Source organism: Thalassophryne amazonica, unplaced genomic scaffold (genome assembly GCF_902500255.1).
Source record: "Thalassophryne amazonica unplaced genomic scaffold, fThaAma1.1, whole genome shotgun sequence".
Classification (NCBI taxonomy): Eukaryota; Metazoa; Chordata; class Actinopteri; order Batrachoidiformes; family Batrachoididae; genus Thalassophryne; species Thalassophryne amazonica.
The window spans coordinates 174335-189759 of NW_022986280.1; the positions used below are offsets into that span (position 1 = coordinate 174335).

The 15425-nt window shown below is 41.7% G+C and overlaps 1 protein-coding gene across 1 annotated transcript in view; it reads left to right on the forward strand.

The window, feature by feature from the left end:
- sf3b1 (splicing factor 3b, subunit 1) overlaps positions 1–15425 on the forward strand; it is a 58796-nt gene that overhangs the window by 8648 nt on the left and 34723 nt on the right. The window contains 5 exon segments of the mRNA XM_034165513.1: positions 60–232; positions 409–510; positions 3513–3627; positions 11679–11758; positions 14266–14451. Coding sequence (XP_034021404.1) covers positions 60–232; positions 409–510; positions 3513–3627; positions 11679–11758; positions 14266–14451 — 656 coding nt within the window.

Consider the following 15425-nt stretch of genomic DNA (forward strand, 5'->3'; position numbering starts at 1 on the left):
GAGCCAAGACTTGATCAGCAGCAGTCACTGATTTGTTGTGTTTCTTCTTATCCATGTAGATATTGAGGCCCAGATCCTGGAGATCCAGGGCATGAAGGCCACCCTGCTGGAGGATGGAGATCAGGGAGTGGGCCTGGACTCAACAGGTTTTTATGACCAAGAGATTTATGGAGGCAGTGACAGTCGTTTTGCTGGATATGTCACCTCCATCGCTGCCAACGAACAGGAGGAGGTGAGTAATTGTTTGCTGGGTATCTTTTTCCAGTGCTCCCCGCCTGTTCAGTGTACTTGGTCTTCCGAACAAACACTTGTCTTTGTCTAGTATGTGGTCACAGAGTGATGGAAGCTCAGGTGCTACATATTAACTGGCTGAACCCTTGGTCTTTTTTTTTTTCTTTCTTTCCTCAGGATGATGATGAGGACACATCAACAAGTTTGCTGGGACAGAAGAAGCCGGGGTACCATGCCCCCGTGGCCATTCTCAATGCTATTCCCCAGTCAGACGAACAAGTATGTCTCCACCTGCTCTCGTTGTTTGTCCAGCCACCAGAGAATCTCTAAGAATCGTGCAGCAAAACAGAAAAATAGGATAATTTTAGATATGTACACTCAACAAAAATATAAATGCAACACTTTTGGTTTTGCTCCCATTTTGTATGAGATGAACTCAAAGATCTAAAACTTTTTCCACATACACAATATCACCATTTCCCTCAAATATTGTTCACAAACCAGTCTAAATCTGTGATAGTGAGCACTTCTCCTTTGCTGAGATAATCCATCCCACCTCACAGGTGTGCCATATCAAGATGCTGATTAGACACCATGATTAGTGCACAGGTGTGCCTTAGACTGCCCACAATAAAAGGCCACTCTGAAAGGTGCAGTTTTGTTTTATTGGGGGGGGATACCAGTCAGTATCTGGTGTGACCACCATTTGCCTCATGCAGTGCAACACATCTCCTTCGCATAGAGATGATCAGGTTGTCAATTGTGGCCTGTGGAATGTTGGTCCATTCCTCTTCAATGGCTGTGCGAAGTTGCTGGATATTGGCAGGAACTGGTACACGCTGTCGTATACACCGGTCCAGAGCATCCCAAACATGCTCAATGGGTGACATGTCCGGTGAGTATGCCGGCCATGCAAGAACTGGGACATTTTCAGCTTCCAAGAATTGTGTACAGATCCTTGCAACATGGGGCCGTGCGTTATCCTGCTGTAACATGAGGTGATGTTCTTGGATGTATGGCACAACAATGGGCCTCAGGATCTCGTCACGGTATCTCTGTGCATTCAAAATGCCATCAATAAAATGCACCTGTGTTCTTCATCCATAACAGACGCCTGCCCATACCATAACCCCACCGCCACCATGGGCCACTCGATCCACAACATTGACATCAGAAAACCGCTCACCCACACGACGCCACACACGCTGTCTGCCATCTGCCCTGAACAGTGTGAACCGAGATTCATCCGTGAAGAGAACACCTCTCCAACGTGCAAAACGCCAGCGAATGTGAGCATTTGCCCACTCAAGTCGGTTACGACGACGAACTGGAGTCAGGTCGAGACCCCGATGAGGACGACGAGCATGCAGATGAGCTTCCCTGAGACGGATTCTGACAGTTTGTGCAGAAATTCTTTGGTTATGCAAACCGATTGTTTCAGCAGCTGTCGGAGTGGCTGGTCTCAGACGATCTTGGAGGTGAACATGCTGGATGTGGAGGTCCTGGGCTGGTGTGGTTACACGTGGTCTGCGGTTGTGAGGCTGGTTGGATGTACTGCCAAATTCTCTGAAACGCCTTTGGAGACGGCTTATGGTAGAGAAATGAACATTCAATACACGAGCAACAGCTCTGGTTGACATTCCTGCTGTCAGCATGCCAATTGCACGCTCCCTCAAATCTTGCGACATCTGTGGCATTGTGCTGTGTGATAAAACTGCACCTTTCAGAGTGGCCTTTTATTGTGGGTAGTCTAAGGCACACCTGTGCACTAATCATGGTGTCTAATCAGCATCTTGATATGGCACACCTGTGAGGTGGGATGGATTATCTCAGCAAAGGAGAAGTGCTCACTATAACAGATTTAGACTGGTTTGTGAACAATATTTGAGGGAAATGGTGATATTGTGTATGTGGAAAAAGTTTTAGATCTTTGAGTTCATCTCATACAAAATGGGAGCAAAACCAAAAGTGTTGCGTTTATATTTTTGTTGAGTGTATCTGGTCTTGAACTGCAGATGTGCTCTCTAGAGTGCATACCTCCACCGCTGCTTCAAAAAAAAAGTTTAGTCATTTTTTTCATGTGTTGCAGAGTAGACTGTCATGGGCCCCCTAAGGGCTATGAGCCAAAACCTGAGCCAGATCAGGGTTAAATGTCAGTCTTCTCTGACTGATTCTAATAATGTTCTCTTTCTTGGATCTCATGTTTGTGTGTACAATTTATGTGAGGGATCAGACTGCACATCTTGTGATCTGTGGTTAAGAACAAATAAGCTAAGTGGAAATCATCTGTGACTAAAGAGTCTGACTGAAGCTTCACGTCTGCTGAGCAGGGTTCCACATTAACAGTGGCCCAGTAGCTCATAGCCACAAACAGTTACCATGGTTACCAAAGACCTCATGGAGGTGACCACCAAGCTACAAGTTCCACAAGCACACCAATCCTCTCCACCTTTTAGGTCAAAATGCTACAAGAACAGTGACTCGATCAGTAACGTTGCAACAGTTACGCTGTGTTTTTTGCAACAAAGCTAGCAGTTATAACCTGCACAGATGCGAACTTAGACCCGCATTGGGTGCAAACCATTCATTGGTGTGTTCTGATCGGAACAGTGATCCAGATTTGGTTGGTTGGTGGTGGCTGTGTCGGTCCGCCTTTTGTATCTGCGCATGTGTCATTTTGGACCACAGCAGCATGTCTGAGACGGGGTCTCTTCACCCAAAGCAATCAAATGGATTAATGGGATTATTAATCATCAGATGATAAAGGTAAAACTTCTTAAATCATTCTAATGTGTTTTAAGCAGAAACAAGGTCATTTTAAGCAGAAACTCGCAGAAATTCCATGACACTTTGAAATGACCGACACGCAGTGAACGCATCAGCTTGCAGCTCATTTAGCTGTGGCGCTCTGATCACTTCTACCACCTTTTATGCTGATTTATGTGGAAATGATTGTTGTACAAAAGCTTCAGATATCTGTCGCTGAGACAGATGATGATGGTAGGCAGTTTAAAGCAGAAACAAGGTGATAATCAGTGAACCGCATCATTGCCGACAGTGGTATGCACGGAGTGCTGCTCAGGTTCTTTATGTTGACATCAGAGGTGACATTTGGGGAGTAAATTTTCTTGTTGCAGTGTTTGGTTGTGATGTGGTCTATACTTTAATTTAAATATTCTCCAGGTTAAAGATTGAAAGGAAGAAAAGAAAAATGTTAGTTTTATGGCAGAGAGTTTGGTGTAATATTGATTCCTGCTCTCTGCAACACTGTGGATTTGCAGTATGATCCGTTTGCTGAGCATCGGCCTCAGAAGATTGCCGAGCGTGAAGATGATTACAAAGCCCGTCGGAGAATGATGATCATCTCACCTGAGCGCCATGACCCCTTCGCAGACGGTAAATTTAATTTTGTTTCTCTGTCAGTATTGCATCTGCTCCACTTGCTTCCCTTATTGTGAGTGACGAAAGACTTGTTTTTGTTGATTAACCCTTCGACTTGACACTTCCCTTGTGGTCAGCCCTCTCTGACGCGAGATCACTTTGTAGGTTTTTGTCCTAATGATGTGGGTGTATTTGATGAGTCAGCTTTGTAGCAAACATTGAAACAGACTCATTTGTTTGGTAAGTCACCAAATCAACATGGGTTGTGTGTGAATCGAAGGGTTAACTATCCATCAATACAGTCCAGTGGTTTTTGCATTAGCACATGAGAAAGACATTGAATCTAAGACCATGTTTTGTGTAACTCACCTTTTGGTGCATTATACCGCCCCCTGCTGCTTAGAGGAGAGAAGTGTACTGGCTTACTTTTGTCAACCCAGTGAGTCAGTGAAGGTTTTTCAAGGCCTAGTTCAAAAATAATGAAGTCTAACTGCTGATTTGCATTGCATTTGTCATGAACAAGCCATTATTTTATTTCGCACCATCCAGATTTATCTGTGAGTTGCCTATAGTCTCTTTGACAGGTATTGAAAAATTCTGCACGGTTCCAGAGATATGCACGAAATTTACCCCAAAAATAGCACTTTTTTTCATCAATTTTGTGTGACATTGATATTTAGCATTATTATTTAAAGTTGAATGTTAAAGAAATAACCTTGTATTTTGTCAGTTTGTGCTTCATACTAACACACAGTAATACATTTTTGTAAAGACAGAAATGTCAGTTCCTAGAAAAAATATTGTGTTTCTAAAGCAAGGTAAAACTGTTGCAAGCGTAATGCTGAGAATAAGTCCTTGATTTATTTCTGTCGAAACCTTAACTATATCTCTTACTCTGCTTCAATAGAATAATTATATTACTTGTTCAATAATACCAGGAACTAATGTACAGAATTTCTTTGTTTCAGGCTTCTGCAGACTAAAGAAGATACCTCCAACTGTTGTCGCAAGCGTTACGCTCTAGCACATTATAGTTTATATGCACTGATAATTTCTAGCAATGACTGAACCGAGACCAATAGAAATATTGAAACTCTGATATATAACCATATCTATAATGATAGCATTTCACAAAAAAGACCACCTTTAAATTTTGATGTTTATGTCAGACTTGGGCTTCATTATTTTTGAACTAGGCCTCAAGTATTCCAGGGAGAGACGTCATGAGCTGAACTGATTAGGTGTTTGATTTGTCTCTTGTGCCTCTTGCTCTTCTGAGGTTATAAAACATGCTGGCACAACAACGCACCAATATTTAAGATAGCCTTCATTCAGTTCTGTCAGAGCTGCAGTCAGAACTGTGCAGTAAAACTCTGAACCTGCTCTGAGAATGAACTCAATTTTGTTTTGTTAATCATCAAATTTTTAGTTTCTAATCCTACAATAATAAAATTATTTTACAAGATTCGGGGAAAAATGTATAGGCTTGACGTGTGTGTATATATATATATATATATATATATATATATAAATATTTAATAGTAGGGATGTCCCGATCCAATCACAGTGATTGGTATCGGGCCCGCTCAGGGCAGTTTTTGATTGTTTGGAATCACACTGATCAGTCTGGCAGTGTGGTGGTGCGCGTGGCTCATACCCTTGCTTCCAAAACAGATGGCTCCTGTTTAAAGCCCACCCTTTTGTTCGCCGTGTAATGTGAAGTTGTGTCAACAAGTTCATTGTGCGTATTATTTAACATTTATTTAACAAGGTAGAAAACCAAATGAGCTCGAAACCTCTTTTATTAGGGTGACCTCACCAAGAAAGGCAGCAGCACAAGTCATGATAAACTAGTTAACAACATCAAGAGAAAGTTTAAAACAAATAATATACAAGTAATTTACAGATAAAACAATCAGCTTGGTCTTAGTAACATAGTAAAACATGCATTGTATCGACATACGGAATCATATCGGATCCAATGTGGTGACTCACAGGGGGAAAAAAAAGAAACAAAGAATTTTTATCACATCGATCGCGCTGTGTTGCATCTCAACCCATTACATGAGTGCCATGCAGATGGAGCTGTAGCCACCACTCTATCACTGTTTTCTACTAGCACACCAGCTTTCAAAAGCATATTTATGCTCTGCTTCGCTTCCCATATGCACAAGCCACCTTTAAGTCTAGAAGTTGTTTGTACTGGCCAAGGGCCCTCCGTACAGCCAGTTCAAAATTTTTACCCATGTACAATAGTGCCACTTGTGACAGTGTATGTTACTGGAAGAAGAAAGTCCACTTTTGAAGATGTATTTTTAAGACATTTTTACATATGACAATAATAATTGAGAACTAAGTATGAGGGTGCATCAACCCCCCCTAGATTTTCAAAATGTTTATATTCTTATGGCTGTATAATAAAAATGTTCTGCCTCATGAAAAAATAATTTGGTCAAAGTTTCACGAATTTTGAGTCACACTTACCGGGTCCACATCGAGACTGAAAATATGGAAAGTAATGATAAACTCACAAAAAAAAGTAATTTAAAATGTTGACATTTTCTTGAACAATGCATATGACATTAAAAAGAAATTAAAACACAACAACTTTAAGTTTTCATGAAAATTTACTAGTTTACAGTTCTATGTAAAAGTTTGGGCCCCCCTGATGATTTCCATGATTTTCCTTTATAAATCATTGGTTGTCTGGATCAGCAATTTTAGTTAAATATATCATATAGCAGACAAACACAGTGATATTTGAGAAGTGAAATGAAGTTTATAGGATTTACAGAAAGTGTGCAATAATTATTTAAACAAAATTAGGCAGGTGGATAAATTTGGGCACCCCAACAGAAAAAATACATCAATATTTAGTAGATCCTCTTTTTGCAGAAATAACAGCCTCTAAATGCTTCCTATAGCTTCCAATGAGAGTCTGGATTCTGGTTGAAGGTATTTTGGACCATTCTTCTTTACAAAACATCTCAGGTTTGTTGGTTTCTGAGCATGGACAGCCCGCTTAAAATCACACCACAGATTTTCAATAATATTCAGGTCTGGGGACTGATTTGGCATTCCAGAACCTTGTACTTGTTCCTCTGCATGAATGCCTTAGTAGATTTTGAGCAGTGTTTAAGGTCGTTGTCTTGTTGAAAGATCCAGCCCCGGAGCAACTTCAGCTTTGTCACTGATTCATGAACGTTGTTCTCAAGAATCTGCTGATATGGACTGGAATCCATGTGACCCTCAACTTTAACAAGATTCCCAGTACCTGCACTGGCCACACAGCCACACAGTATGATGGAACCACCTCCAAATTTTACTGTAGGTAGCAAGTGTTTTTCTTGGAATGCTGTGTTCTCTTTCAGCCATGCATACCGCCCCTTGTTATGGCCAAATAACTCAATTTTACTTTTATCGGTCCACAGCACCTTATTCCAAAATGAAGCTGGCTTGTCCAAATGTGCTTTAGCATACCTCAAGTGACTGTTTGTGGCGTGTACGCAGAAAAGGCTTCCTCTGCATTACAGCATCATATAGCATCTCTTTGTAGAAAGTGCGCTGTATAGTGGAACGATGCACAGAGACACTATCTGCAGCAAGATCATGTTATAGGTCTTTGGAGCAGGTCTGTGGGTTGACTATGACTGTTCTCACAATCTGTTGCTTCAGCTTATCTGAGATTTTTCTTGACCTGCCACTTTGGGCCTTAACTAGTACTGTGCCTGTGGTCTTCCATTTCCTCACTATGTTTCTCACAGTAGAAACTGACAGCTGAAATCTCTGAGATGGCTTTTTGTAGCTCGACTGCAGCGTCGGGGATCAGTGGGTGAATCCACGTCTCCATGATGAAAATAATGCTGCAGTTCCATACAAAGCTGTTTGTAGCCATCTGTAGCTCCAATTCATCCATTTTGTGGGTGATGGTTCTGGCGTTTGAGAGGAAGAGGCTTGGTAATGCTGGCCTGTGAGGTTGTTTATGTACCCTAGCATCGGAGCCGGACCAGCATCCTCGCTTCTGCTTCCTTTCTCTACAGCACCTTCTCCACCTGCTGGGCAGGCTGGTAATCCACGGAGACCCCGGTGTTGTCGCTGTGTCCTCTGGGATGTTGTGGTACTGGTGGAATTTGCTTGTAACCGACAATTTGTACGTCAGACCGAGGTCAATAATGTTCTCACGGCTGAAGCTGTGGGTTGCTTTACAAAACTCGAAGAATATACGCGCAAAAAGTAAGAAAAACAAGCACCAAATTGGAGAGCCTAAAGCGGCTGCACTCGTGCATGCTGCCATCTTGGCAGTTTACACTCCATTTACCTTAGACAAAATACAGCAATTAATCCACAATTATTACTAGTTTATCGTAATAATGGCACACATCAGAATTAAAGACAACACACACATTTGACATTGTTCATGTGCACTAAACTTGAAGCAGTCCGTCATCCGAATTGAAGCAAAGTAGGTGAAGGCTGCAGCAGAAGGGGCCTGCGCCACCCAGCTTGGGGAGTTGAAGGCTGCAGCAGTAAAAACCACAATGCCTTCGAGGTGGCAGAGAGAAAGCCAGGGTGAGGGGAGTGGAGAGACACGGGCAGTTATTGGGGATGGAGGGAGGAAGGCATGTCGTGTGCAGATGAGCTAAGTTTCTGTCAGTTTCTGTCCGTGTGTGTGTAAAGTCTGACATTGCTAGGCAACAGCAGGCTGGGCGGGGGAGTAGAGAGATGAGAATGGGGAGTCGAATTCCTTTACCAAGGCCGTAGATCCTTCTGGGGGAAGAGCAGGGCATTTGACCTTCAGGAGCCGATAAGGCTGCCATGTTCATGTTAGGCGGAGAGAAACAGAATTCCATTTACTGCACCTCCAACTGTCTAGAGTCTAAGTTTATGAAGAATATCCTCCGGTCCTCAGTAGCACATTCCTTTGCAATGCAGCCATATGCTCCAAGATGGTATCCATTTTGCTTTTGAGTTCAAGAGTTCACGCAGTCTGAGATTACACAGCATTGTCCAACTCATTAATCATGACGTACAGATGAGGGAATGAGATTCTGGTAGCAGCTGTCTTGCTAATATTCCTGTGGGTCAGGGTAGCCCACAAACCAATCAGTGCCAAACCTCCCACCATAAAAGCATATAGAAATGAATCCTCAAGGTCTTCCACAGAGAATGGAGCCACGCATGCCACACTTCATTTCTCTCAGGCGTTGAGAGCATAGCCTGCTGGGTAGGTTCCATCAGGGCACGCAGAGTTCCCAAGCCCTGAGTTCCTTGTCAAAAAATGGTGTCAGTAGCATTGAGAGACCAGCTGATCAATTCCATGGTTAATCCAAATCTTAATTTGAAGAATTCACAGTCTGGTGAAGCTGGGACTTTGAAGGTCGGAGCAGAGAGAGAGAACAGAAAGGAGGAGAGGGGAGAAATGAGATTAGTCCGCTGATGGTTTTCAAAATCTGAAAAGCTAATCCAATAATGAAAACATTAGCTTTGATCGGATTAGCGGAACTGTGCCCACCACTGGCCATGACAATATTTTTTTAATTGGGGGGTTTGATGCACCCTACTGAGTATTTTTAATAACTTCACCAGTCTTTGATTCATTGCATTCAGTCAATATTAGAGTTCTAGGTTTACGACTACAATATTGCACAAAGTGAAATTGATGAGAGCCATGCTGTTTATTTTGTTAAATAAATAAAAACTTTAAGGCTCAACTTGTACAAAATGTAGTGTTTTTGTTTTTGTTTTTTTTTATTCTTGCGTTGCAGAGCCATTCAGATGTGAACCTTATCCATTGTATTTTCTGTAATGTGCTTGCAAGTGTCATTTGGGAATCGAGATTGGCAGCTACTGTGTATTAAATGACTGCAGAGACCCAAAACACTTGATCGGGGCATCCCTAGTTAATAGAGATGAAAAATGTCCGTAAATGGTTTGATTGAAACAGACTAGCATACAGGTAAAAGAATCAACAACCTCAAATTAGATAAATTGGACAATATGGAGAATTCAAATAAACCCCTGCAGTTAATTCTTATGTTTATTTTGAGTTTTGTTTCATTGCAGACAGTATGAACCAAAGATATTTTAGGTTTTGCGTTAACTTCATTTTATTTGTTAGTCCATATCCCTTTCTACATTTAAGCTCTGCAACACATTAAAAAAGCTGGGACTGGGCCAAATTATTGCTAGTAATGAAATTTTTATTATTATTATTATTATTTCAAACAAATGACATCAACTGGTGATTTTAATCCTATTTTGGTGCAAAAATAATATCCATGAAAGGCTGAGCCTTTAAGGAATAAAGAGGGGCAGAGGGTCTGAAGGGCAAGGATGCAAGCCTAAAAGAACACCCGTGATCTCCGATCCCTCAGATGGCATTGCATCAAGAACTGTCATTCATCAATAGTTGATAAAACCATGTAGACAAGGGATTACTTTGGGAAACATTTGTCAAGTACTGTGCACATAAACCTTCAGTGTCTCTACTTTTCTTTGGAATGTGTTTCGGGCCTTAAATGCACAAATGGATTTATGTGAAGAAATGAATTTGAATAGGAAAAAAAAAAACGAAGTATCTTGTGTTCTTACTGTCTGCAGTGAAATGGTAGCAAATGTAACAACTTTCCCATTTTCTATACCGTCCCAACGTTTTCTGATTTGAGGTTTTATAAGAATCTAATATGAAGTGTTGAAAACCACAAACCCCCACTTGTGAGTCAGTTTTCCATTTGATTAATTCTTGATCTGACACGACATTGAGGTTCACGATGGCCCAAAACGTTTATGGCGCGGTTGCGGTGACGTTTCCCTGCATGTAGAGAGAGCTGTTGTTACAAAGGTGATGTGCAAATATATTTTTATTTTACAACTCTCTCTGTAAAATAGAAATATGTTGATAAGAAAACTGTGTACCATACTACCACAGGCCCATACTAACTGTCCTTAATTTCTCTCCTACAGCAGTACTGCTTTGCCAGTCCTGTACTGCACTCTGTTAAGGGTGCAGCAACTCCTCCTGTGTAGGTTATGGTGATCAGAGAACTGTGCACTTGTCAGTTTTGTCAGGGTCCACTGGGGGCCTGTGAAAGGAATCAGATGCAGCCCAACTACAACAAAGCTCAGGCCCCAGGCGCCTGTTTTTGTTTATTTTATTATTTTTTTGTTTTCTTCTTTTTAATTCAGCTCATATGACTTAAAAAATTACGTCCTAGCTATTTCACTACCTGTCTTGTTTCATGATTGGTCCATGTTACGAAATGGAAGTCAAGATATAAATTTAAATTGACTAAATAATGGGCAGTGCCAGAATAAGTCCAGCATTACAGTCAGGCTCTGGCGTGTCTGCTTGTTTGTCTGAATGGCACCTGTGTAACTTAATTTATATATATATAAATTTGACAGAACCTTGAGAAACAGATATTCTATTTCTGGAGGTGCTGTGGTGACAGTTCATATTTAGCCTCAAAATCTTGACTTTGTCTTCTCTTTTTTTGTCATTTATTGTACATACACATACAGGAAATGTGTTCCATTGGGGCTTGTGTAAATTTTATTTTTAAACCTGTAGCTTAAACATTCAAGAGGGTGTAATACTTTTTGAGTACCATAAATGCAACACACCTGTGTTGCATACTGTTGTGTGTGAGTTCAAACCCTTTTCCAAAGTGTTACTAATGGTAAAGAGGAATTTTCTAGGCTTCTTTTCTGCCGGTTGAAGTCTGACTGCAGAAGGACCCTTGGCACTGAAAGTGTACGTATTCTGAAGAGAACAGCCCAGGAGACCAGCATCAGTGATGGCTATATCTTATTCTCCTTAAAGAAAACACCACATCAACTCTTCTATGTATCTGCTTGTTTTTCTCTAGAATGCTATATTTGTATGTAAGACAAACAGCTTCAATGTGTAATTTTTTTTCTGATTCAGAGAATAAAGAGGAACACGAATTAACCAGATGGTAGTCAGGGTTAGCTGGCTGTGTTTGTGCTTGCTGTGTTAATCATTTTGGTTCCTAGAGTACATACTGATGATTGCTCTGTGTTCTTGTTCGTGCTCTTTCTGGCAGGGGGCAAAACGCCGGATCCCAAGCTGCAGGTTAGATCTTACGTGGACGTCATGTTAGAGCAGAACCTGTCCAAAGAGGAGGTACGTTTGGTCATCTGCAAACCATGTCCAGGTGTTTTTCAGACCAAAATATTGAACTGGAAATATGATTAAAGGTCTCGATTGCATTGCTCCCTATCGCATATAGGAACTTTCATATGCCATAGGGGGCACGCTATTTGTTTTTACCTGCAGTTTGAGGTTGGCCAACCAATGCATTCTATCATGCTATCTCTGTCTCCTTTATAACTCATGGTGTATTGAGAAAGGGGGGAAGAATCAAACGTCTAAATAAGATTGATAAGAGTAAACAAAGTAGTAATAAATACAAATCCTGAAACACAATCGCACCCCGCTGATTGGCTTTGAGGTTAATGAAGAAATTGCGGACCTGCTGCTTCGCTTTACAGCGTCTCAAACAGTGGACCCGCAATCAACGTAGACAAATGACCATTTTCCTGATACACACCCTCAAAAACAACAGCCAGTCCGGCATAATGTGACTGAAGAGCCGATAAGGGAATCGTTAAGCAAAAAGGCTATTGATGTCGGTGGATCGAATAATTTCTTATCAATTCTTAACACTAACCGGTTTTTGATACCCATCCCTACTCCTGACAGTTTTCTACTGCAGGGAATGCCCCTTAACAGCAAGGCATTTTTTTTCAGTACTGAATGTAATTACAGAATAAAGCGTGTTAGCCAGGCACTGCTTAGCGAAATTTTCACTGCTACCAGAAGTGTGTTGATCTATTTTTTATTATTTATTTATTTATTTCTCAGAATCATCCTTACCCCACAAAGTGAGATCTAGCATGGAATCCCAGACCGAGGGAGATTGACAGTCATCTTGTGTTTCTTACACTTTATAATAAATAATCATAACAGTTGTTGTCTTCTACCAAGCTGCTTGCCTGTTGTCCTGTAGTCCATCCCAGCCTTGTGCAGGTCGACAGTTTTGTCCCTGGTGTCCTTAGACAGCTCTTTGGTCTTGGCTATGGTGGACAGGTTGGAGTGTGATTGAGTGTGTGAACAGGTGTCTTTTATACAGGTAACAAGTTCAAACAGGTGCAATTAATACAGGTAAAGAGTGCAGAATAAGAGGACTTCTTAAAGAAAAATTAACAGGTCTGTGAGAGACAGAATTCTTGCTGGTTGGTAGGTGATCAAATACTTATTTGCAGCAGTAGCATACAAATAAATTATTAAAAAATCATACATTGTGATTTCCGGATTTTTTTTTTTTATTATGTCTCTCACAGTGGACATGCACCTAAGATGAAAATTTCAGACCCCTCCATGATTTCTAGGTGGGAGAACTTGCAAAACCGGAGGGTGTTCACATACTTATTTTCCTCACTGTAGCTAGTGCTGTGTCTCTCTTTGCCTTTTTTCAAAACCTTGCTGTTTCTGATCACCTCACGCACACACAGGCACTGTGTATCTGGGTCACACACAGGCACACACGCGCTTCACCTTCTCTCCAGCTGATCACACTGGGTTAAACGAGGCTGATCGCACTCCTGCAAAACGAACAAATACGCAGTGATCAACAATCACCTCCTTAATACTTTTGAACTGTCAGACTGAAAGGGCCAGCAGGCACTTGTCTCTGCACGGGCTGTAGGACAGCAACCCCTCCAGAGTTCATGGACAGAATGCTGCAGCTCTGGCCGGACTTTTTGTGCAGCAACGCTCTTCTCCTGAGCGCAGCGCTGGAACAACACCGCGATCACGGACTGGCGTGCGCTGGCGAAGAGGCCAACAAATTCTTCCTGGCCGGCCAGCACCACGGCATGACGGCATGAGCGTGGCACCACTTGCCACATCACATGCAGCGGCAGACAGAGGTGGGACCAAGTCACTCTCAAGTCATCAATCAGCAAGTCTCAAGTCATAATGACCACCAGTTGTTTGCAAGCTGACTTGGGACTTGCAGATTGATGACTTGACAGTGACTTTGTCCCACCTCTGGCAGCAGAAGCCCCACACCACACACAGCTCCTCCACAGCAGCGCTCACAAACCGGCTTCTGCACTGTGTGAAAACATTCAGCTGGTTGAACGAAGTCAAACTAAATGCTAACGTTAAAAAAATAAACAAACAATTTAAAAAATGTCAAGAATGACAGCAAAACGAAATATGGATGAATTGAGGTTTACGGCAGCATTCGTTGAAATTTTTCGACAGTTTGAAAATCCTGACGAAGCGCCAGCCGCAGGAACGAAGCTGCGCGAAGGTTAAACGATGCCAACAAAAGTCCAGATTTCTTGTTTTGTTTGGGCTTCGTTGTCCTTTAAGTGCCGTGTGACCGGGCGTTTACGGACTGATGAGTTTGGGGTCTTGCATTGTTTAGAAATGGCTCCAAGAAGCATTCCCAGATGATGTAAATCTACAGTTGTCATTCCCAGGTTTGAGATTGTTAGACTTTTCCATTAAAAAAGTAAATGTTAAATATTTGTTACTACAAATATGTCAAATGTGAACATGTTTTTTCCACCATATTTTTTTTTTTTTGGCCTGACATTTGCCGTTCTGTGTATCTACAGAGGGAGATTCGTCAGCAGCTGGCAGAGAAGGCCAAATCAGGGGACTTGAAGGCTATGAATGGGTCTGTGGCCACGCAGGCTGTTGCAAAGCGAAAGCGTCGCTGGGACCAGACAGCTGACCAAACCCCCTCAAATGCTACACCCAAAAAGATGTCCAGCTGGGACCAGGCTGATGCCACTGCTGAGGTGAGCAATCCAGGATTCAGCACTTGACTTTGTGATTCAAGTCTGACTGATTGTGTTGAATCTCAGGGACTCCACCTACATCTGAGGTCAGTCCATTGTAGGAAGGCCGCCTGTGTTTGTGCAGACACTCTGGACTGCTGACAGCTGTAGTTAGAACCTCAGCCAGCCACACCGTGCGTCTTGATGTCAGACCTGCACCGAGAGCTGGGGTAGTGTTGGCACTGCCTTCTGGAAGTAGGGGGAGGAGTCCAAATTATCAAAAAAAAAAAAAGAAAAATTCTGGGAATGAGTTCAAATTAGCCACATATTCGTAAATAATCAGTTTTGCAGAATTATGTTTTATTTAGAGTTGGCTTCCCTTGGCTGTTTGCAAATATGTGAAAACCACAGATATTTGCATTTTCTCCTGAATAACACTGAGAGTTTATCATCAAAATCATGTAAACCATTATGTGGTCAAACTAAATGCATGCATTCAGTTACTCATTCCAAATGTGAAGGTCTGCAAGATATTGAGGAAAACTTAATGCAGTACGAAGTGACCATATGACCACTCCCACAAAAATAAATCTCCGTGTATCATATTGTTTGCATCGTTGTAAATCAAACGTGGCTGTGTTTAATCAACATTTTCTTAACATTTTGTCAATACTGTAAATGAGATACCATATTTTTTTTTGTCTCCAGGCAGATCACCTATCATACCAGCTTTGCAGCATAATTGACATTGACACTGACAGACCAAACAAAGCAGCTGCTTAAAATATTCAACCTGAACTCTGTACTCTTTATCATTTTATTTTCAAAGCATGAGTTGAATTGTTTAATTTCTTCTCTTTTTGGACAATTTGAAGTTGATTTTTGAATACCATGCAGGCATTGACATTAAGCTTTTTAGTGTACTTGTCCATAGGACAAGTAACCCTGGCGTTTTACTCGTCCTACAGGAAAAGTTGGTTTTCCGGACAAGCGAG